The following is a 25426-nucleotide window of genomic DNA, read 5'->3' as shown; positions in this document are numbered from 1 at the left end:
AGCTTTTAAACAGCCAGAAGATCTGCTAGGGAGCAACTGTTCTCAGTCTTGTAACCTTTCCAATGAGCCAAAAGGAAAAGCAAGATTCTGGTGTCACGCTAACTGTATTGATGTATCAGAGAAAAACCAGCAGAAACACATCTAATCAAAGTCTACACCTTTACCAGTGATTAGTCTGTTGCTATGTGAGCATCCCGAAACAGTCCAATTCCTGGTGTTTCTTACGGGCCTGGGGAGGAGCATTCCCCTCTGGCACCTCCTGGCAAGGAGACTCTCTAGTGAAAGGGTCTGCACCTTTATAAGTACACCATTTGCCTTGAAGTTCAGCATGAACGTTCTTCAGTTGTTTGCAGTATCAAAAAGCATCAGCACAGAACATGGGCAGGAGTCCAGAACACATTATGAGTCTCCCCATAAGTGACACGGAAGAGTAGAAAGCTCAAGAAGGATATTAAGACCTGCATTCATTTCTTTATTCTGTTTCTTCACAGGCTCCACGTTCTTTGTGGCCAAGTCTTGCCTTTGCTCTGGACTCCTTTACCACCAATTATTCCCATATTCTTTCCTTGGCTGACACTCCATTTGAACCAGATATTTCGTGACTTAAGCTGTCCATAAATTGTCTTCTTCAGAGCTATCTGTATCACAAGAAGCTTCTTCCATCTTGAACTGACTACCACTGTTACCCTAGTTCTCCTGACAAATTAGATGTTGCAAGTGCTTTCAAATCGAACGAGTTTGAGCTTGGATAGTTTAAAACATGTTTTGAACTAAACTTGCCAACGTCTGAAACAAGAAAGCTAACTCAAGTGAGCTTTTCCAACAATGAGTCTCAGGACAGAAGCTGTCAGTAACCTCCCTAGTAGTAATAATATTGCTGTTGCAACATCAATTGCAAAGTCATCTGCAAAGATACCTCCATCTGTAACCTGTCTGCATCTTCCTCCTTTTTTCTCCCTGCAGATTCCTTTCAGACTCCTGCTTCATTATCTTTGTCCTGAGGTCCTGTTGGATTTTTTTCTTTATTTTATTATTTCTTTTTACTAATTAATTCTGGATTTTTAAGCATCTTTCAAAAAGGTAAAGAAAAATCGTTTTTAAAGTTCCAAGCAAAATCTATACATATTGAGTCCCAAAGAGTGGGTAGATGAATAGCTTCAATGATGCTACGTTTGTTAAGAGCTATGGGATACAAACATGTTCAGTAAAGTGTGGATTCCATGAACTAAAGCAGTATGTATGGAAAGTATGTATGGAAAGCAGTATGGAAAAATAGATTTTTCCTAAGAAACTGTACATAGATTTTGTCAAATCCCAAATCTCACTGTCCATTGGTTGGTGCTAGAAAGAAGTATTTATCCTGATATCCTGCACAAAGTTAGGTCTAAACCTCACCTGGCAACCCCCACATCAAACCAACAACTTAATTTACACCACAACACAGATACCTAATATTTAAAGATTTCAGATGGCAGACAACATGCCAGCATCTATCAGTTGAAGTTGATCCCAAGCCTAAACACTGTCACGTAAAAATCTGCTTTCTATCCAGGCTGGCTTTGTCTAACGTTAGTTTCCATCAATGGATTATATTTTACATTTTCATGTTGTATTAAAGAGTCATGTATCAAATTTCTATTCAAGGTAGGTGATCAAATAGCATTTGAATATTCTCTGCAACAATTAAATACAGCCATTAAAGTCAAATTAGGACACTTTTTCTAGAACTGGATTGTGTCTTTGTTTTCTGAAGCTTTTCTAATAAGTTTTAAAGTAATTGTTTACTTTCATTAAAATCACGTACTAGTGTCCTACTGATTAATATTCCTCTGCTGATGTTGCATATGAACCCTTAGTTTCAGCATCACGCTGGAAGGTAGCGGTCCTTTTCACTGTCACTTCATTCCATCTTTTTGTGTCTTGTAAATGTGACCAACTTCACTGATACTTTTATGCATGATCTTATATTTCACTGCATTAAGGTATTAAAGTACGTGCTCCATGTTTCTCTGCATTTCCTCATCTCTTAGGGCAATGGTTAAAATAGCATCTAAAATAAAAACTCCTTGAATACCCCAAAGACAAACATCATAACGCTCCACATACCAACCTTCTTAAATTTTAATCATTAGCTACCATGTCTTTGGCATCTTCGTTACATCTAGGCCTTGGAAAACAGCATTTGCTGTCTTATGGGCAGAAAGAGTTAAAACAATTCACAGCTTTTTCTTGGAATTTCCCTTTACTCTCCAGAGAGGACTATCCTGGAGTAATGTAAACACAGACATCTGCTTGCTGTCACTTTGTTCTTCTTTTAAACTCTTAAGAATAAAATGCATCCCACAGGGCGGTCAGACTGGTCATCTAGTCCAGTAGTTGTCTCTCCTGGTGGACCTGTTGACTATGAGTTTGTATAATCCTTTGAAGCTAGTGATACAACTCATTCTTTTAGAATATATTACCAAACCCAATTTACTTCTTTTATAAAAAATCACCAAAATTGTCCAAATTTTCTATACCTAAGTCAGCTAAGTATGTACAGGAAATTGTGAAGCACAATAAACATTTATGGCATAAAGACTATTCAACTAGAGTTACTACCTGGAAAAAAAAAATAAAATCAAACTGATTTCAAGACAAAGTACGGTATTTTGTTGGACGTCAACAACTCTCCATCTCTTGTGTTTCTCTTTGGAGGTGCAAACAACCCCTTTTAATCTGATTTAGAAATCGGGGCTCATCTCTAATTATTTAGCCTCTCTGTTGCTCCACGCAGCCCAGTGTGAAAGATCGGCGCAAATAGGAGAACGATAATGCACAGTTCTAGAAATAGCTGTAATCCCTATATCCCTCTAAACAGAAATTCACCTTACAGTTGTAAACATTGCTTTTAATATAAAGTTAAACCAACACACTAATTACATTTCATTAAGCATCACATCAGCCTTTAGAGAGCATAACACTATTATGCCATAATTTCACAAATGGGAGAATTAAAGGATAGCAAGAGAAGGTATCTTGGTTAAACCTTATTACTACTTAGTGGCAGAAGAAAGCCCAGTGTTTTCTGCTCTCCCTGTTGCATTTCCTAAAGCTGATTGGTGAATAAAATTTTCAGAGCAAGTTTCAAATGCATCACCTTCCTGGGAGGAGAGATGCCAGCAGAAAAGCAGCCATGCTTTCTAACACATACTAGCAATAAATGATAGCTGTTTAATTCTGTGAGCATCTCTTTCTGCATATAACTATTCATTAAATGTTCCAGATTCTGATACAAGACTGCAAAAACACTTTCCTTTTCCTGAGCGCCTTTCAAATTTGCTGTAGAGAATACAAATAAACTCAGAAACATTGCTCTTAACAACAGAAATCCACTTCTGATGTCATTAGCGTGCAAGGTCTTGGAACAACTGAGAGCTCCATGGTTTCTTTGATAATACACACATTTGTGTGGTTCACAGCTCTCAAGGAGAGCTGCATTTCAGGTCCCTCTGTGGCCAAAATAAGTATGTTAAATTATACATATTTTTTTAAAATAGAAGGTAGTTTTATCAAAAAAACCCAAAATTTTGTTTAAAAGGGAAATTCTATCACTGGAGAACTAAATGGCAATCCCTGCTGAAGTTAACAGGGGGTTTGGTTTTCATCCTTCATCTGACCTAAAATCTGCAATGACAGCAGGAACAATTTCAAACCGAGGTAACTGTCAAGTTTTCATGCACAACACTATAGCAGTGGAGGTTACAGTCTCCTAAGAATTAAAGAGGGTTACTTGTACTATTGTATTTCATTGCAGATGGAAATTATTTATGCTGTAATCAAAGGTGTAGCTCCTTCCACTGGAAGATTCTCAAGCATTTATCATGGAGTAAACCAGTCTTTAGCTCTACTAGCCATTAATTTAATGATACCTTTTTTTTTTTTTTTTTTTTTTTTTTTATGACCAGTATCTTCATAACTGATAGATACCTAATCTGGTGAAGCACCTGTTCTCTCATTTCCTGGAGACAAATGTGGTTCAGCTTTTCAGATTAATGAATCAGAAAGCAAAATGTGACAGTTTTCTAAATTGTATTGTAATAAATTTTCCGTGGTTCAAAATGGAAAAATAATCCACAAATTCACTTCCAGAGGTGAGGTTTCAGGTCTTGAAGTTTTTTTGGTTGGGGATTTTTTTGGGGGCAGGATCTTTAGGTGGCATAATCTCTTTCTAGAGCATAAAACTGTCACCATAGGAATTACAAGTCTTTCCATGCATCTTATTTATAAAAAGCTACAGAAAATCAAGCCCAAAAATGTTAACGTGTTGCTAGTAGTGGTCAAGCTGTGGAAGTGCTGAATTTAATATTCCAGCAATATGTAATATATTGCATGGTGTAGATGATTTTTGCAAAACACAGGGTGTGGAATACAAGCATTACAAACCTGATTGGTTACTTTTTCTGACCAACTACTGAGCATTTACTGTCAACCTGAGGAGATTTTTCCTTCCCACTCACAGTTTTAGAACTCCTCTGAAGAACAGTAGCAGCTGTCAGCTTCCCCACTACACTTTGGAACACCCGCTTTACAAAAATCCTAACGATAAGAAATCTAATCCAATGTGTTGGGTCTGTTTATGAATTTAATAATGCTCCTGTTGATGTGTTGCCTCTCCTGCCCTGTGAAATCCTCCAGCAGAGTTACACCACTTGTCAAAGCGTCGTGCAGCCAAATGGTGCTCTGTTGGAAGAGGTCGAGACAGTCTCCTATTAAACAGTCTCCACGCAGCAAAGCGTGGGCCTGGATGTTGTTCATGTTGATTTTGTCTTGTGAAATTGTCGTCTCTGCATCGTGTAGAAACTTGGTCAGTGTATCCCCTTTTCCTACAGCAGAAGCCGTTTTGAATATCGATCGCACTTAAAACACAACTAGAAATAGATTCCCTCAAATTGAATGTCAGGGAAGCATCTGCATTTGATGTTCTTTCTACCCTGTGTTTGAAATCCTGACCTTTTCCTGTTATCTGCAGCCTCTTTTGTTGTCAGGAGGAGTTTTAGATGTTTGGTTTTTTTAATTAGTCAATATAACTGATCCCTCATTCTCATTACATTTTTCTTCCCAATTCTATAGAGGTAACTGATAATCTCACCTAATATTTAAGCTACCAACTTTCTTATTTTGTTACAGACTGCAGTGACTAGATTTAATTCTGTTGGATGCTGTTTACTCCCCTTCTGCTCTTGCCACCACAAACATGTCCTATGGATGAAATATTTAGACAGAAATATATTTTAACCAAGACAGGAGGAAGCCTCATATCGGGACTGTATCTCAAGTAATCAGATATTTTTATAACTTGATGGAAATATATATTCAAGAAAAAAAGACCATTTAGGCAGTCGTGCCAGTTTCACCAAAAGATTTCAGTGAAAATTATGTTTTCTTTTAAATGTTGACATTTTCTCAATCAAATATTTTTTTCATTCATCACTTCAAGGAGAATAACAGATGCTTTTAAAGAAATGTTGCCTCAAAAAAGTAATTTAAAAGAATAATTTCTTTATTTACCAGCCTACAAACGACATTCTGTGACAAGGTATGGCTCCTTTTTATTTTTACATATAAATTTCATGCATACGTATCCTTATTTAAATGAATTGTATGAAATGATGATTTCATATAAATTGCATACCTGTGTGCCTATCTCTGTGCATACTAAAATAATAAGAAATACAGTTAAAATGGATTTCCTGTCACAGACTTCATATTAGTATATCCTTTCTGCATCTCACACATTTATCCTTTCTGGAAAGTCAAGAGCACCTTATTTTCATCATACTGTATCTAGCCTTATATCTACATTTTGAATAAACCCAGAAAGCACTGGATTTCAGATGTGAAGTGATGCTTTGATTTACTGCTTCACATAATGAAGGGCATAACATAATAGTTTTTAGAAAACAAAAGCTCTGTAATGCTGAAACCTTAATGCAGGAGTTGAGAAATGAAAAAGATGAGTCAAGAGGCTGCAAGGTAGCAACAAGTGACAGGTGCTTCAATAAAACATGCAGAAGGTTTCCCTGGATGTCAGTAAAGAATTTGCATTCCTACAGTTAAGACTTAAAACATTGTACTTAAAGGAAAAAAAAAACCACCAAAACCACCACCAACAACAACAACAACAAACCACAGCAACAACAAAAAAGTAAAAAACACCCAAACAAACAAACAAAAAAACACCCAACCAACAAACCAAACTGGAGCCTCCCAGGAGGTCAGTTAAAAGAGAAGGCCATCTCTGGTTTATCTGATGGTAGAAGCTGAAATTGGGTTGAATTTCTGATAGAACAGGTCTGCAAAATTCTGTGGTATTTGGGGTTATTTGTCATTGTTCCCAAAAGGCAATATTGTAATTGCAAGTACAGTTTGCAAATAAAAATTGTTACTACTACCTGCATGTCTTCTTTCACTGTCTTGCATAATTGTATGTGCTTGCTTGGAAGTCTCAGAGCAGGATCTGTAATCCATAACAAGAAGCAATCTGGGGAGAAAAATAAAGCCTGCCAGGTTTAGAGTAATACTTACCTGATGTGGAATCACCAGACCATCTGCAAGTAAGTTTTTAACTATCATTTACTACCCCACTTCTCATATACATCATTCATCAATTTGTGTTGATTTCCCATGCCTTCTGTAGTTCTTAGTCTATTTTTCTCCCCCCACAATGAACGATTTTCACAAAAAAAAGATATTAACATAAATAGTCACAATAAATCTTTGTTCTGCAGTAGCAGGGTAGAAAGCAACAAGGTTGCTTGTGCAGCCAGACAGCCCACTGCCTTCCTTGTCTTGAGGTCAAGGACTCCAGCCCAGAGATGACATGAGCTTTTAAGAGTTATTTGTGGTGTGGGGAAGGTTTCGGGACTCCACACGGGTAACTTTGGCTGCTGGTTTTGTGCACTGCGCACAGCATCCTTTCTTTCCAAGTATGGGGATGTGTTTTCATTTTAAACTCCAGCGCAGGAAGGCAGGGGATGGCCTGCTCCTCTTCCGTAACTTCCCCGTATTTTTTGCCATTGGGTCAGCTGCAAAGCAGAAGTTCTGATCTCTCAATCGTGTATTGCTTTGCAAGGGTGTAGATCAGAACGTTGTGAAGTGAAGGAAGAAGTTCAGCTTTTTTCTGATGATCTTTACTACTTACCAGCATTTTTGAGAAACTCGGGCAATGCTTTTATCTGATGTCGGTCCTAAGGGATAGGGTACAACTATTTTTTCGTATTTTATGGGCAAGCAACAAGGCACAAAGAGGCTAAGCAATTTGTCCAGGACGGAACAAGAAACAACGTCATCTAACCTAAGTCGTGGTGCTCTATCTTGTATTTTGGAAAAAAATCAACATCCATTGGCCTGGTGGAGGGAACTGTGGAATAGCAAATGCTGGAGCATCCAAAAAAAAAACATTTTTCCAGAAGGAATAATAAAACCAATGTACAAAAGGTAGCATCAGCAATGCTGGCTTTAAAGATACTACACAACAATATTTGGGTTTTTTTACACTATAATCTAAACATCATTCAGTGAGAATAGCAATATAATTGGAAAAGCATTTTGGAGCTTCCTCTGATTTTTCAGAGCAGAGGACCTCCAGTTTACCTTGTCTTGGAGCTTACAACTTGGAGACAGATATTGGTGCGGCATTAAGAAACCTGGACCATCTGTGTGCTCATGTCTGCACTCGCGGCTGTAACCCAGGCAAAAACAAACAAGAGACACCCATATTCAGCTCCTTACTTCGCTCTGGACATCCTGTGTGATCTCAGACAAGCCCCTTCCTCCAGATTCCCATATGAAAACTAACAGCATTTTTCTAAACCCCCTCTCCTCCAAGGTAAGGTGAAAAGAAGGGTCGTGGTGTGTGCTGATGAGAGGTGAGTATTCCCTTCTCACAGGGAGGGGGTGAAGAACTACGCACTCCACTGGATGCTGCGTGGTTACGCACCCTAGATGACCAGCAGGTCGCTGAAAACGATCGCCTCGTTGAACCAGTGACACTATTTTTCAACTATTCCAGGATGCAAACAATGCTTCTGACTGGGAACAAACAGATGCATACCTGGGGCTTGGATCCAAACACTCCGGATGCTCCATGAAGGAAGCTTGGATCAAAGCCAACTTCTGTGCAAGGCAGCAGGACCCCGCAGTGCCACAATGTCTCTAAGCACTCCCAGGCCCCTGCCGCAGCAGAGCATCGCCTCCTCCTCGCCATACCCTGCCCCTCCGACCTCCTCTTCCTCCTCGGAGCGCAAACAGCACCAGCCAAGAGCAGGGCTGCCACACACGGCTGCGCTGTCAAAGAGGGGGAGCTAAACAAAACCGTTGTGCTCCGCTCGGGTTTTGTCATTTTACGGTTGGGCGCCCATCCTCCAAAACACCCACTAAAGACGCTGAACAGCATTTATGTGCCCCATAGCGTGCACTGCTAGGTCACAGCCCTCAGCAGGCACCGCCTGGAGAGACATGAGTTACCAGGGATGGCAGGGAGCACAGAGAGCTTCTGTACCCTCAGCTTGTCCTTCCCGCAGCTCAAAGAAGCAGCAGCACTGCTGGTGCAAACGTGAAGACAACGCTTTGTAGCTCAGGAAAACCCCATTTCCAGTCTGTTTCAAATTCTCATCTACTGATTTTCTCACATTGAAATACAAGACGTATTCTCCCTAACAAGGAGAGATTTTTAAAGCAGGTTAGGGCTCAGTTTGGGGCGGGGGGGAGAGATTGTTGGATGAAGTTCCATACACAGTGCTTTTTCTTTCGTAGAAGCTGAAGCGGGTCGCTGAAAAATGCGTAGGAAAAAAAAAAAAAAAACCGTTCATAAATGATCCTGGCCTTCTTCAGGCAAGAGCACGGGGAATCCTCAGCTTCACAAGTGTGGGAGGAAGATGCTTCCCTTGTATTTTACCTGAAAGATACTCTGAGCTTTTCAGTGTTAAGTACAACATACATTCCCCCAGCTAGAAATAAAAGCTGATCCCACCAGCGAGCATATTACCCAGCAAAGCCAAGTTCAGCTGGACAGATGAGGTTGTTTCCTTCCTCCATTCTTGTTCCACGAGATCTTCATCAGGGAATGGATCAAAGGAGAGAGCTTGTGTACAGCTCTACAGCCTGTTGTATACACTTTCTTCCCTACATCCTGGTACATCAAAGAATTTGAAACAATAGCTGGGGGAAAAAAGTGTGGAGTATTTCTAAGTATCAACACAGCTACGCACTTGCCTTGGTGAAACAGAAGGGAATCAGGCTTAGACAAGCAGATGTAGTGCAGCAGGAGACCTTACCAGAGGGCTGAGCCATCTGGTGATTCAAATTCTGGTGAATTAGTGAAACCGATGGCATTTTTTTGCCTGATGCATTATTCTTCTTAATCTAGAGAAGCATCCCAGGAGACAGCTGTATCAGTCATGTCTGCAGTATGTGAATTCTTGTCTCCTTCTTAAACAAAAAAATAAGACCTGTGTAAGAGGCATTTTCTTGCCACTAGTCTTTGGGGTCAGAAGCTGTAACGTGAGCTACTGGAGGTCAGCTTGGAGAGAAGAGGGAAACATTCTGTCCCAGCCCCTGAAAATTGCCCTACATATTGCCCACACGAGAGAGCTGCTAGTGAAGAAAGCAGAAGGGCTGTGCCATGGAGTCCAGGAGGAGCAACGCTCAGTACTTCAGCAGACCTAGGGAAGTCTCACGGTGGTTTCTAACATCCAAAAGCTCCCTGAAAAATAATACTGGCAAAGAAAAACAGAAAATATACCCCAAACAAAACCAGGTCCTGCTTCGAAACCACTCCCATAGCTCCTTTTTGCAATTGGTGAGGATAGAGGAGAATGAAGGTAAAAGCACCCTTGCTGGACACATAAGTAATGATCACTCCCTTGCTCCTTGTTTAGGAGAAATCCCCTCCTAAACCAGGCTTCTGTCTAATTCTCTGCACAGCCCATTCCTTGCTCAGGGTGATGCGGACACAGAGCAATGAGGCAAACCAGCATCGGCTCTCGTGGCACTGATGCCGAGAGAGGCCCCTACAAGCAGGGCAAGCAGACATCAGTACTTCCCTACCACTGCCACCCGGGCAAAACCAAGATCCTCAGAAAACATCTGAAAGGCAGGAGAAATACTGTTTCTCCCCCACATCAGAACCTGCTAACATGTTTTACGCGTTTGTAAAACAGGTCTGAAAAGAACTTGCAGGAGGAAAGAAAAAAGGCACCTAATCTGTGCTAGACTTGCACATGAAACACTTCCAACAACGTCCTCTAGCAACTATTACCATACCCTTGCATGTAGGGAGGGAGTAAAGCAGAGGCACACGTCTGCACAAGTCAAATACGAACCGCAGAAACCAGTTAATCCCCCCGAGTTACCTTAAGGGCAGCACACAGCTGTCAGATCTACTTGCGAGTACCAGAAGCTCCCAGGCTGGTTTCTGTAAAGCTTACACTCAAGTATTCCCTTTTCTACCCAGTTATGTCTCTTCTACACTGTATTTTCTAATATTGAAAAAAATCTTCACAAAGCCTCTTTGGAAGAAGTCCTATTAAAGACGCATTCATCACGTTATGAGAACTTGCCATATCGATAGTACAGCCAAATAACCCACAGAGGAATTGTTGAAGCGGAATCGAAGCCATGCTGTGAAAAGCGATCTGAGTATCGCCTATTAGCAAGGGCTGCCATACCTGAAGAAAAAGAAAACATTACCCTATGCTCAGACTCAAAGTTCCTTCTCATTTAAATCACACTGACTGCAAGTTTTGTCCACGGGCAATAAAAAAAAGCCCAAAATAAGCAGCCATAATGAGCAAGCAGCTTTAAAAGCAAAACCCTCAAGCTCCATGGAAGCAAACGCAGTTGACTGGGAAAAGAAACAGTTCCCCTCATTTGTCAAATGAAGCTCGCTCTCCCCTTGTTTGTTGTCACTGCCAAGAGCTCTGACTTGTATTTTCTTCCACATGATGGGGGAGTTTGGTAGCTGTAATCCCCTTCATCCAGATGGCCTGTCAGGATTTACAGGCATTCCTTAAAAAACAGAAGCAACCTAATCCTGGTTCAGCTAATTTAATAGAAGTTTCTGCAAAACTGCATGGTTCTTTCAAAGCTAACGGTCAGTAATTCACAGCTGTGACATGAGATGGTTTGTTTCCTCTCTTGCCACCGATTTCACAGACACATTCCTTGCTCTGTGTTGATACAGGCTGTTCGGCAGTTATTTGCATCTCTCCCTTTCACTTGACGCTATTTTATTTCCAGCTGAGGATATTGATTCACATGCGGATCCCACTAAAATTATTACTGGTAGCTTTTTGCATAGCTTGGTGGCCGTACGGCACCAACAGCTGAATGAATGGGACGTAGCACCATTCTCAAACAGCCACAGGTTCATGCTCCAACATAAACCAGAGCCAACTTTGTCACGTTACTAGTTGCAATAGCAGTTTTCACAAGAAAAATGGAGCAGACGACTAGAAATGGTTTCACGCAACTGTCTGATCTACTATGTGCAAGTAGTACGCATGTACATCCTATGTAGTACAGCCTAACTTGGTCATCAGAAGTAAAAATCCAGGCTTTAATTGTAGCTGCTGCCGCCGAAGTATTGTCTCCGAAGTGAGAAGATGCTTTGGGCTACAGCTATGCATTTTGCCAGCCTAACGTCAAATGACACCTACGTAACTGCTGTGAGCCCCCGTAACTTCCTATTGCACCTTCACCGCCCATCTTCCGACTTCATCAATGACAAGTTATTGAAGCGATGACAGCAGCAGTCTGTCCAACCTGGAGTTTAAGAGCGCTGAAGATACAGCAAGTGCCTTATTTTTGCATTGAAGTATAGCATTTATTGAAAGATGCTAACAGTTTCATTGGATTAGCAGATACAGTAGGAAAAAAGCAGAGAAGCCTCAGGCATTCAAAGTGCAGCTGCTGAAGCTACGCTCGGTTTACAGTGCTCCACCAGCAGCGTACACACGTAGCCAGACGCTGAAAATACCTGGCTCTTTGGGCCCGATTTCCCATTACTTCTAACACACACACCATCCTCTTTAAAGAGACAGCAGTGGGGAATATTAACGACGCCTCTGCTCGGACAGCGCTAATTAAAAACCGTCACGTTACACTTAGCCCACCATCCCGAAAAACTCACGCAAGAGGTGCTGGCGACAGCAGCATCTTCTCACCACGGGAAGGGCCCCGCTTCCCCTAACCGCATCCCAGCACGCCGCCAGCTTTTGCTGCACCGTCAGCGCTTGCTGGCTGCACCTCGGCTCCTGCATTAACCAGGAGCCCCGCTCTAGGAACAAGCACTCGTTCTGCCCATCACTGCAGTTTGCCTTTGAAAAAGTACTGCAGCGGCAAATACTTTTTTTAACAACTTGCAGAATTTTAACACACTGAAAATTATATTAATTGGGACACTAAAAAACCCACCGCAGTTTAACCCAAGGTTCTCTTGAAATGCTGTTTGACAACTGGAGAGGGAAAACAATGAAAGGCTTCCAAGTTTTCATGTATTTTATTTACAGGCCACACAATACATTTTATATACAAATGGCTTAAAATAACAAAGAGTAAGCAAGCTGAAGCATAACAGTTTAATTATTTTAAATTAGGTTGTCTTGAAATAACTCCTGCAATAAAGTATTCTTCACCCTGATAAGCAAAAGTTAGTTCGATTTTAAGTCAACCCAAGGTCATTTCATTTTTAAATACAGAATTCAAATCAGTTTTCTGGCGATTCCTTATTTCATGACACACTTCCGCATATATAGAACATCCCAAAACTATCAAGAAGGGAAATAGCCAAAATTTCCCTATGTAAAAAACAGTGTAACAGAATAGACTGGAGAAACGTTGTATGTAAAACACTTGCGTGTTTTATTAACAAAAAGAAGAATGCAAGAAATACATCTGAGATTTTTCTCTCTTGGAAACAGAACTCATGGTCTGAGATCTAATTTGCCCACAGACAAGAGGGATCCTATGTTACTTCAGTCTTTACCTTACAATTATCTATTAAACTCATCCAACTGTAAACTTCACCAGAATGGAAACTGCCTCCTGCACCAAGCAAAAGGAGAAGGGCACTCGAAACTGTAAGAACTTACATTACAGCACTTACCGCCTCTGCTTCTAGAAAGCACCTTACACTACCATGGTATGGAGAAAATTTAACATGGACCATGTTTTATAGAAACTTAAGAAAATATAAAGTTTGACATTTTAAAATTATTTTTCCAAGAAATTGTATTAACCTTTAAGGATACACGTATTTTTACACCTCTTCCCTAACACTGCTCCTTCTGTTCAAGATAACAACAACAATAACCAGCGGTCCATGATAAAAGCCGTTTCCTTTTTTTTTTGGCTGATTTTAAGTATTGTAATAGTTTAAGCATTTTAAGTCATGGTCATAGCAGTCCAGTCATGCTCGCTTTCTTCCTCTTGGTATGGCTAAAGACCACTTAATATAAATAATGAAGTACTTGCTACTTGATAGTCCATGATTACAGTATTTTGCTATGTTTATTTAGAAATACAAACACACAACACTTACTTTTCGATGTAGTGTCCAGGTCTCTGTAGCACACTTTGGAATTGCAGCACGGAAAATGTAAACCCAAAGGAATGGGGGGGGGGGGGGGGGGGGTTAACAAAAGCCACAGCTCCACAGAAAAATAATGCGGTTTTCAGAATGTCTACTACTGCATCAAAAATGCAAGAGCCACATGATGTAAAATGCCAAACTAGTACACGCTCACTCTGCCGAGTGAAATTTGTTCAACAGGGTAAAATTCTGAACTGACATAAGCACCTTGTCATGTGATTTAATTCAGAAGAAATTTCAATAGGTAACACACAGGTCAGGTGCAAATGAACGTGGACCTTCAGTCCTTCGATCCGGCCAGTTCCCTGGCTGCTAACCTGCCCAGGGGCAACTCCGGGGCCAGGGGTGTGTGGCCACAGGGAGAAATCCTCTTGCCATGCGCCCCAAGGGCTGCCCTGCGGAGGGAGGGCAGAGCTCCTTACCCACACACAGCCCATGCGCGGCCTCTACCTGCCCGCGAGGAAAGACTGTCGGCGAAAGAGCCAAGAAGATCCCCTGGGTTGCAGAGAAGGTAACCTCTTCAGAGTTACCATATATGGAAATGTTACCTTTCCCTCCAAATTATCCCAGGACTGTTGTCCCAGGCAAATATAGTGTTCAAAGTCACAGGCTTAAACGAATTTGGGGAAAAGTCATTGTGCAGTACACATCTGCCACAGCGTGCCAGAGTTTTGTTTCTGATTCATCTGGAAGTCAACCATCTATTGCATCTCCTTCTCTCTCCTCGTAGTCAGGATTACTCGTGCTGTTTTGGGGTTGGTTTTTTTCATGGCCGAAGACTGAAATCCATTTCGGCGGAATGATGCAACATCAGAGTACTGACAGCCCGTAAGGAAACTGCACTGTTGTTTACACGTGCAGAGGGGACGGACTTCTCTGCGTTAAATGAGGTGAACTAAATGACTTGAAAATTTACCTCCAAAAGGGAAGCAGTAGGAGACACAATGTCTTCCTTGCATTTTTGTATTGGAAGTCAAATCATTTAGTCTGCTGAGATCTACCTTCCATTTGAACTTACCTGCTTTGTTCAGCCAACTATCACCTGCAGTTATATTTGAAGTGCAGGAAAGTAACACCAGACTGCACATTTTTAGTGAAAGCAACTGCTTAAAAGCTTTGAAAGTCTTTTGCTTGATTCTGAAAAAAAGCAATCTGTGTGTATCACTGTGGGATTGTTTTTTAAAGAGTAGCAAACAAAAAGCCTTAGCTGACACTGTCCATATCTAAATGGCACTAATGATTTTGCCTTTAAAATTTTACTAGCAGAAAAATGCTATGGGGGTGTCCTTACTCAAGGAAAACTATCCAATGCACTGCCATTCACAAATGAAGCTTTTGTTTTTCTTAAGCACAGGCTATTCAGGTCGTAAGTATTTGTTTCTGACCAGGCCGCTTTTATTTTCAGACCGCAGGATTTTCTGTGTCTAGTGAAGGCAACTGCCAGACTTACAGGGACATCGTAAGCAGCATGACTCTCTCCATTTGTCATTTGCCAGATCCTCAAACGCTACACAGTTAGCGAAGCGAGTTTCTCCATGCTCTACAGTGTGATAGTTAGCCATATACGAACCAGGATTTTCAACTAAACCAAAACACCAACAACTTTGGCTTCTATTCTGAAAATCCAAAAAGTCACTGACAAGACTACGTTTGTAATAGTGTAAGTAGAAATTTTACTTTTTAAAAAGTAATAATTAAACACTCAGTTACATAAAGTACCGATTTGTCAACTGGATAATCAGTTGGAAAATTGTTTCCAATATGGGCTTTAAAACATTCTTTTACGTACATGCAAAATATAACCATACCTCCTCTCTGCAGGAGAGAGACCACTTGTTGTCAAAGGAAAAAAAAACATGCTGGAAATTGTAATTAATATGAGGAGTGGCTCTTGGTAAGAGTTTTAACTACAGTCATTTTATCAGTTGTTCAGAGAGACTCGATTCCAATATTAAAATATTCTGTGGAATAGCAGATATAAAATCGTTTAATTGGCACAATCATAAGTTTACAGAGAATTAGAACTAGTGTCAAACATTTTGTTGTGGTTTAAATACTGGTCATTCTTCCTTTGGTTACTTCCTATAATGCAGTATTTGTGCTCAAAAGACAACAGCGTCATCTTTTCACACAAAGTCAAGTCATTACTGCTGTTGACATTTAAGAGAAAAAAACCCCTATTTCATAACTTGGTAAGGACATATAAAGTATAGTTTATTTGGCAGAGGAACTAAAACACTACAACTCCAAGAAGGAGCTGAGGAAAAACTACACTCTTCATTCTTCTCAGCACTTTCAACATTTCTCATGAAAATCAATTGGGAAATTATGATTTCTTCAAGATTAGGTCTCTAAATAACTGGCCCACCTGAAGTAAACAGCACAAGGTTATGACCTATTTGAGTTGCCTACTATTATCTGAATTTTCATGTTAACTACCTAGGTTTAGGTATTTTCATGTCGATCTATGGAGTACTTCCAAATTTTTGCAGACCTTAAGCTTACATGTTAAGGCACTTACCATTCAAGTAAAACAGTTTTTATATAAACAAGCCTGGGAGATGGAGAGAACATTTTACCAGAACATCCATTCTTTTTTTTTTTTTCTTGAAAGAAAAAAAAAATAACATTGACCAAATATTTATAAAATTTTGCATCAAGAGAAAGGTTGTGTTTTATTATCTGAAATGAGCACAAAGTACACCTTCCACAATAACACTGAAAGCAGTGCAAAGACTGACAGTGACCTTTGACTAAAGGTAGTTCTGTAAAAAGAAAAATACCAAATAAATCAGTGCCCTGCTTTGATTGTTGTAAAATTATTTTTTTTACATAAAAGTTGGTCCAAACTTACAAAAAAAAGCACAAATGTGCATAGTTCAGAAGATCTGAAAGAGTGCCATAAAAAGCTGATGTCCCTAAATTTAGCATCCACTTAAAACTGCCAAAATACAAAATAAAATTCAGAACTAGAGTTTGTGAACATGTACAATCAATTTATCTAGTTTTCAGACAGCATGAGTTTTAAGCATTTTTAATTTTTTCCTACTGTATGCAAGACCCTTTTCCACATAAAAATAAAGCTGTTGAATTAACATTTTTCAAGTCTGTTGAACTGCTGCTTTAAACTGCAGCTAGGAAAAAAAAAAAGTTTTTCCAGATAAAAATGATGTGCCTGAGGAAAAACAGATACTCAATATGGTAATCCTCTGCCTCGCCCTCTCACTGCAGATGTGCTAATGTGTCCCCTGTATCCTTGGGAATAGCCAGGTCCTTGGGCAGGAGAAGTCCAAGTCTGTCCATGCATGTGGCTGATGCCACTGGGATTTTCCTGTAAGTTACTTCCATAGCTATAGTTGTGCATCTTTGTGGGCAAAGAGTGCGTACTCTCTGGCCCTGCGGAAGTGTCACCGCTGCTCCCCAGAACCGGGATCGGGCCGTGGCTGTATTCAAACCTATGGTCTTTATCTCCACTAAAGAGCATGGGGCCAGTATTGAGGTAAATGTCTCCGTAACCAGTTACTGAGCTGGGAAAGGATTCTGAAAAGGCTGACGGAGGAGGGGCAGCACCAGAGTGAGATGAAGCAGTACTGTAGTTATCCAAAGACTGAATATCTGAGTTTCCAAGGAAGCTCCTCCTTTCTAATGCTCCTGATGATCCACTTCCTATTCCATCGCTACTGCCATAATGGGCAGATGAGAAGGAAGATGATGCAAAGTTATCCTTGTAGTCTGGGCCTGTTACATAGGAGTCTCTAGGCTGATAATCCACGCTCGTTTGTACTGGCTCCTCCGTTGTCGCCTGAGCTTGATGCTGAGCAAGCAGCTGCAGAAGAGCTGCTTTCACTCCTGCGTGAGGATCTGTTCCTGAAGAGTTAGTTATAGGCAAATGCTGGTTCTCTGTCCGATAATCAAGGTCTTCATCAGTAAGAGGTGGAGGCTCCGGTGGCTCTGGAGGACGCTGGTCTGGCGGCAAGATCCGAGGGCGCTCTTCTTCGGGTGTTCGGTTTAGAAGCCTCATCTCAGACTGCCTAACCAAATCCTCTTGACCTAAGCAGATGAAAAAGAAAAGCTTTGGAATAAACATATACAATAACGATACCAGAAAGGAAAGGAAAGGACTCTTTCCTGGAACAATACAGAGGTTTGTTACTTCAGTTCTCATTAAGTTATTAGTTAAATGTATTGCTAGTTGGACAGATTCTTTTGGAGAAGACAAGAGCTCATTTGCCTCAGAAAAGTGATGCAGGTTTCTCCTCAAATTAAGATCACCAGGCAAGCAGCTAAAGAAAAAATGGTACAAGTTCCTTAAAAAAAAAAAAAGCCCTAAACAAAACTCAAGCAACACACAAACACAAGAAAATTCAAGGAGGGATCAGAAAAGATTTGCAAACAGGGATAAAAGTCTTGAGGGACAAAAGGCCACCCTATCAAGGAAGAGCAAAACTTAAGGTTAAAAAAAACATGAACAAAAGAACACCACCAAAAAAACCCTCAGAAACATCCCAAACTACTTCAGAGTATTTCTTTCAACAGCTGCAAACACCACAGAGCAATACATAAACCACCATACAATAAAACTGAAATAGCAATGCAAGAAGATCAACAACAGACCTCTAAACTTTGAGAAGACCAAGGAAGCCACTACTATAACCAAATGAAAACCTTCAACCATGTGCGTTAGTGACAGTCACGCGTAACCAGTTACAGAGTTTGACACTAAAATTGCTCTAGTCAGCATTAAAACCAAAAATAAAATACCCTCTCCCCAAAATAGGCTTTACCTAAACACACGATCAAAATTGGCAAACTCCATCTATGAATTTGCTAGAGAAGACTGTCTTCACCAAAATCTCCGCTAAGAAAACCCCAAACCCTCAGAATAACGATGTAACTGCTTCATGAGAAATACTACCGGCACTTGTATACCTCTTAGAGTGGGGAACATCTTTTGCTCTGTCTGCATGGCACCTGTTACAGTAAGACTCAAATCCTATGATCCAGGCGTAAAACATGACAAAATCAATTTAGTCATCTCTCCTATACTCACACAGACTCATATGGTTAACATGTTAACTCTTTATCCCCAAACTATTACGTCTCCACTGCTCAAGGTACAAAGACCTTCAGTACCTGCAGACGTATATAATGACTTGATCAGATGCGGGTAGCCAGGTGCTGGAGATTCCACGTCGTCCCGGCTGACAGACACAGGAGTGGTGGGCTCTGGAGGCTGCCTGAGTTGTAATGCCATTTCATTTCCTGATCCGTTTTCCTTCTCCTCCAACACAAAATCTTTTTGTTTTGTTTGCTGAGCCTTTATTAACTGAGACAACAGAACAGCAAATGCACTCTGTACAGCTGCCTGGGCAGCATCAGTCTCAACTTTAGGCTGACTCAGCTGAGCAGGTGGTACAGGAGGCTGCGTGACCGTCGGCTGTTTTAGGGACTCCTGTTCCAGCGGTGGTGGAGGAGGCGGCGGCGGCTGCTGCTGCTGCTGTTCTGACTGTTTTTCACCTGCTGACAAAATTCCAGCAGGAAGATTTATTTTATTTAGTTGCTGCTGAGTCTCTGGGTTTACCTTAATATTCAACACTTGAGCAAACTGTGCCAAACTAACACTTGTTTTAGACTGTAGCAGGTTTAGCAGGATTGCCACTTCATTCTGGTTTAACTGCTGTCCAGTGCTTGTTTTTGCTAAAGACAAAAAAGGTGTTTTTAAGTATTATTTAGAACTCACATATTTCAGAAACTCAAAAGTAAGACTAATCTAGCATGGCTGACAACCGGCAAAGCATGGGTTTGGACAACATAGAAATGGAATGCTTTTACATATTAACTGCCTTTGGGGGAGCATCTATAGGAAATGGAATCGTAAGATCGAATATAAAGAAAGTGACTTCCAAGGGCTGCGCACACGCACTTGGACAGATGAGAAACATCAAGCTGGAGCTCAATTTTCCACAGTACAACTAAGCTGGGGCTTAAGGCCACCTGCTTTAGGCAGCTGTAAGATTTACAATTCCCGCAAAGTTTCCTATCTTTGACATATCACATCCCTCTGTTAAAAAGTGGCCATCTGCAAAATGCATTTCTAGTCATATTCTGGCCCATTCTAATTCAGCATCTGGATTCTAACACCTGCTCAAGTGACCAGGCTCTAGGTGTCCCAGAAGCTAGTGGTATAAATGCAAAAGCATGGGCTGAGTTTGAAGAACGAGAAGTAAATCACTGAGTAGCAGGAAAACACAGGTTTGTGATGATATACAATTTCTTCAATGAAATGGAGTTTGCCACAAGTAAGAGGAGATTATGATGATGCAGAGGAATATGAATAAGGAAGTCAGAATATCGAAGTAGTTTCTTAGTTTCAAACACCCATTGTGGTAGTTTATTTTGAAAGAAGTGAAGCAGCATGGATTTCAACATGCCCTATGAGTAGATGACTTAGAGAAGAAAGTAGTCCAAAATAAAAAAAAATTACTGTGTGTGACTGTGCTGGCAGAGCCCTGAATTTTTTATCAGATCAACACGGACACATTCTTTCCTCTTCTATCCCTGCCATTCCACTAATTCACCAATATATTAATTCACAGCAGATTTAAAGTCATGCCTGAAAAAATGGTCACACACACACAAATATTAAGTATTTCCCTTGCAAGACTAAGAGCAGCACAGCTGGAAAGTGCTGCAAAACCCACAACCCACTAACCTAGTTGTGGATGCACACCAGGATACAAGCACTTGGAACCTACTCAGGCAGGATCCAGGGACATCAATGACTTTATATATTTATAGAAATATAAAAATAAAACCACCTTTTATTTGGCAATACAGAAAAAACCCATCATTTCTAATGCCTTGTACTGCTGGTTCTCACTGGGATGTCATACTTAACAGTTGATTTTGTAACATCTGAGAATGGTATATTCAACACTCAAACTTCTCTCAAACTCTCAGTGAAAATTCAGCGGAAAAATGCCAAACAGTGAAACTAATCTACCTATTCCATACTCTTTGGTTACTTTCAAGTCCATTCAAAGAGCAAACTGTATTCTGGGAAATCTGGCAGTTTTTACCAGACCAGAATTACTGAGCTTTACATGGCTCCTGTTAAATTGTAAGATGCAACAACCAGGGGTCCCATTCATGAATCAGAGCGTTAGCAATTGATCCAAGGTGTTTTTAACCTCTTCTTTTGGGGTGTTCAGAAACAAATGCACCAGTTTTGTTTAAAGCATGCATTTGTACATGGAGTTCTTTAGGGTGCCTTACCGATGATAAGGTGTATTATGGCTTCCGGAAGTGTTTTGCTTAATACAGAAAACACCTCTGTGCTGAACTGTCTAAGCTCCACTGAAAATTAAATTGTTGTCTTTTCTACCTAAATCTATTTTTGTCTGTACATATGGGCAAACAGCAACATAGGTCTGAATGATTCCTTCTCTATTTGTTTACTTTATTTTGCATGGTTAGTATTAATGACTAATAAACATAATAGTGTCTTATTGGGCTACTTGTTATAAAAACACAAAGAAAATAACTACTACCCTTTGGACTCTTCAAACTTCTATAACAGTTTTCAGTTGCGGGGAAAAAATTTGAAGGGCTACAGGAAGTCATGCTTGAAAATGCTGCCAAAGCTTCAGCCTAAACATATGGAGTGGCAGAAGCTCACAGCTGGCTTACAGTGAGAAACAGGATGAACAGGAGCAAGAGGTAATAAATTGCAATAAAATATGATCAAAAGAACTATTTTTTATATATATATAAATGTATATATATATACACATCTTTGCACAGAGTATTTGGAGCTCTGCTCTATTGTTAAATGAAGAGTTGATTCAAGATGGTTGGTATTAATGAATTTTCAGGCCCTCTGAATGCATTTACTGTTTTTCTTCAGCTGAACTCCTGTATCAGTGCCATAGGATTTATAGTCACTTTGCACAATCAAAAATAGTCTAAATTAAACTTATCACATATCCATTTGGTATTGTTACTTTGTATATTTCTACATATTATGAGGGAACTATCACCAAACTGCTTAGTATCTCAAATGGTGTCCACACAGGAAACCATTACTTTACACTTTGGTTAAGTTTCAGAATTAATGGCTGTGCAATCTACAGAGGTAGCTACTTCTTGTTATACCAGGTTTTGGGGGAGCTTTTTTGATATTTTTTTAAATTATTTTTTTTTAACAACTTGCTTCAGCCCCAACAACTTGCAAAGCTGAAGACTAACATAACATGCAGAGGGAGTCTGTTTAATTTGAAATTATGATTGTTCTAAAATCTGCCTTCTGATTCAGCTTATCAATACCAGTAAAGCTCCTCCAACCTATGGAGACTGTGAGGAACTTAGAGCAGCAGCTGGCTTGTGGGATTACAGCAGAATTATAGATGAGCAAAAGATAAAATCCCCTCAAAATACAGAGCAAGTTAGTTGCTCTGACTAGATTGATAAATTAAGTAAAACTTAAAAGGAACACTTAGTTTCCAGAAGCAAGGGTAAATCTTTTGTAACAAAGATTTAACTTACAATACTGTTCCTCCCTCAAGAATCCAGGAGACGTCAGTACTCTGAAAACAACATCTAAAATTTCTAGAGGTGCAATCCAAGTAGAAGATAATTATAAGAACCGAAAATATTACTGACCAAGTGCTACACTAGAGTTGCCCTGAGTTTTGAGTTGGGAAGAAGTTTGCATGCCTTGTGGGGTGTTGGTTCTGCTCTCATCCATGCCTAGAGACAGATCCTTCCTAGGGACTTTAGTTGCTGTTGAGTCATCAGTCATGCCCATCTGCTTCTGTCTTCTACGTTTCTTACTCCACAGCTCATGGCAATCCTGCCACAAAGGAAGGCTGCAAAGAATGATTAGAGATAATCAGTTTTATCCCATAATTGATTTTTTATAAAATGTTTGGGTTTTTTTAAACCATGTTGGTAAAATAAATGCTCAAATTGTACATAACGTAACTTGTGAAAGATGAACCTACTGGAACTCAGAAATACATCAGAAAACACTCAAAGCCAGCGAAATCTCAGATCTGCTTTTTCTGGCTGAAATCTCTTCATTGATTGCCTATTTCAGAAGCACAGGCCCCTCTGACAGAAAAGGGGAACATATATCTTAAAATGAGCATCATGTTACTTTCTTTCATTCATACTTATGAAAAGCCTAATTATTTGTGTAATTCAAGACTTCAAAGTCAATGCCGCACACTTCCTATAGAACAGAATTTGCAGAGTAACAGATAACAGAATTATTATCAATACAAAAGTGTTTTTTTTCAGGGTCTGGGTGACCAATTCCTTTTGTCCACTTGTAAAAGTACTACTGCCTCATGAGTTCAAATATTTGTCCACAGTAACCGACATGGCTATCTAGTGTTTATAGTTGTACAGAACAGACAATCAAGAAAGTATGAGGAAAAAAAAAAAGTTGCAAGAATAAAAGCACTTGACACTAGCAGAGTTAGGATACTAGGAAGAACAAGGCATATGCCAGCCCTTTAAGACAGATAAAAGCAGAGGCAAAAGTCTCTTAAGGAAGTCATCTGCCACCAGTTCTGTCCTTCCATTACTGTTCCCTGCAGGCATCCCAATTCTGATTTCCTGAGGAACACAGAGACTCATCCCATAGATAATGGAAATACTGAGACACGCAGTAAAAATAGTGCCTTCTGTTTTCCTATTACATATTAATAACTGAGTGGTTCCCTCACCCAGGAACATGGAAAAAATAGATGACAGATGACGAGAACCACTGGAAAGGCAATTATGACAACTGCTTCCTTTATTCTGTTCCTTCGCATACCAGGTCAAAGACCTGCCAAGTATTTAGTTAGAAACAACTGGAAGCAAGCAAGAACTCATTGCGAGAAGTAGCCTACAGTCCTTGCAATCAGCACTGTCACTTTCTTTGAACGAACAGCTGTTTCTTCCCAAAGCAGAACTTTAGTCTCTTGAAGAGAACAGTCAACGCTTTCCTGTGCAAGCTCTGTCACAAGTGAGTGTGGTTCCTCTTAATTTCTAAAAGGACCCCAAGGCCTAGTTTGTTTTGAATTTCCATGTATCAGCTTCTAGAATGGAGACACTACCAAGCCCCTGAGGAAAACCAAATTTCTTCCCATTCACTTACTTTAAAATGCATGTAAGCAACACGCTGTACAAGTGGTTCTGAGATTTTAGTGAACAACCTAAAATTGCTGATTACTGATATTCAGACAGTGATATATATAGTCCTATTCAGGCAGTGAAACCTCTTAGCCTTATGCATCAGGAGCATTAGTAACAACTGTGTGTATGTAACAGGTAAGTCTCGAAAGATTTTAAATAAAGTTCTTAGATAAAACTCAAACACTTTTCCTAGTTAGTAATGAATTAAAAAGAAGTCTGTACAGGCTGCCTTGAAGGTACAATTTACTCAAACAATAATAAATGTTCTATATTGTGACAGCTAACTTGAGAGAAGAATGAAACCTGCAGATTCTGTAATACCTTTTCATTGTTTTCCTCAGGGCCTGTTCCAATATGAGTTGTCATTTTAATCAGTACAAATAAGTCACTGCTAAAACCCTACTGGACATTGCAATACATTTCCTCTCAGAGAAACTGACTGGAAAAACCCTGCACAAAGTATTTCACTTCTCCTTGCTGTAAAACCAAGAATCTCATTTGGCACAGGAAACGATTTATGGTATTTCACTTTAACTCTCAGGTACCTTTGCAGAATTCTATACCCAGTGTCATTCTACCATCAAAGAAGGCAATTCAGATTCATGGAGGACCTCAAAGCCCTTGGAAAAAGTAGACACTGATAAACAGAGATAAAGGGGAAATGATGGTGGTTTTTTTTACATTAGAAACATTCATGCAAGTATTTTTTTAAAGGTACTAACTCAGTAACTAGTACTAGGAATAACAAATGAAACAGTTCTCAGATCCTCACAATCACTGCTATCATGGTGTAAGAGTCACTCTGCTGCACAACCATTTTAGTGCAGAATCACCATTAAACAACTGTACGTATCAACATTTTTGTTCTGCCACCATCCACTTTAACTGAAACACAATAAGCTTAATGAAATCAGTGCATGTTCACGTTTCATAGAGGTAAGGATCATTACCAAAGGAAATTACTTACTCTGGAGGAGGCATTTTAGATGGTTCCACATCTCGCAGAAACTCGCACTGAAGAGCTTGTTCAGCTGTGCAGCGCTTGCTGGGATCCAGAGCAAGCATATAATCAAATAAATCTAACGCAGCTGGTGGGATGCTACAAAAGAGCAAAATGGAGAAAAGCATCACATTTTTATTTTGAATCACACACTTCTGTGCAAAATTTTAATAAACACATCCTTTCCAAAATAACTGATCATTAAGTCCTCAGTTAACTTATGTCCTAACAAAACCCACTCACAACTTGAGCTTGGTAGTAAGAGGCAGAGATAAACTTCACCTTTTATTACTCGTGCAAGCATATAACCCAAGCTTTCTTTCCTTTGTGTGGTTTAATTGCTTGAAACATTGTCCTTACAAAAAAACCCAAACCACGTTTTTAAGCCAAGACTATACTGTTACTTTACACTTTGGAATTTAGCACCCAAGGAGTTGCAGTTTTGATTGGTCCACAGACAATAGTTCTGTTGCTTTAAAGATATAGGTCTCTTTGGTACAAACAGGATGATACATTTCTCCTGAAACCAACAGTAACTGAAGGAGGGGAACAAACCCTTTAAAATAAGCTTACAGCTGTTTTCCATAACTTTGACATGTGATATTTGC

General features: G+C 40.0%; 1 protein-coding gene across 7 annotated transcripts in view; it reads right to left on the bottom strand.

The window, feature by feature from the left end:
* Positions 1–16282: 16282 nt before the first annotated feature.
* The window catches only part of CDK13 (cyclin dependent kinase 13), a 45757-nt gene continuing 36613 nt past the window's right edge, over positions 16283–25426 (bottom strand). For 2 of the 7 annotated variants that reach the window (XM_049816953.1, XM_049816955.1), the window contains 4 exons: positions 24786–24917; positions 22295–22500; positions 18767–19330; positions 16283–17683 (listed from right to left, as the gene is read on the bottom strand). In XM_049816953.1, the coding sequence (XP_049672910.1) occupies positions 16827–17683; positions 18767–19330; positions 22295–22500; positions 24786–24917 (1759 nt within the window). In that variant the 3' untranslated portion in view covers positions 16283–16826. The remainder of the gene's footprint in view (positions 17684–18766; positions 19331–22294; positions 22501–24785; positions 24918–25426) is intronic. The other 5 variants (XM_049816956.1, XM_049816957.1, XM_049816954.1 and 2 more) reach the window with 5 other exon arrangements.

The sequence above is a fragment of the Accipiter gentilis genome, chromosome 14 (genome assembly GCF_929443795.1).
Source record: "Accipiter gentilis chromosome 14, bAccGen1.1, whole genome shotgun sequence".
In the NCBI taxonomy this organism is placed as follows: domain Eukaryota; kingdom Metazoa; phylum Chordata; class Aves; order Accipitriformes; family Accipitridae; genus Astur; species Astur gentilis.
The sequence above is the reverse complement of the archived record's forward strand: the minus strand, read 5'-3'. Positions and strand labels throughout refer to the sequence as shown.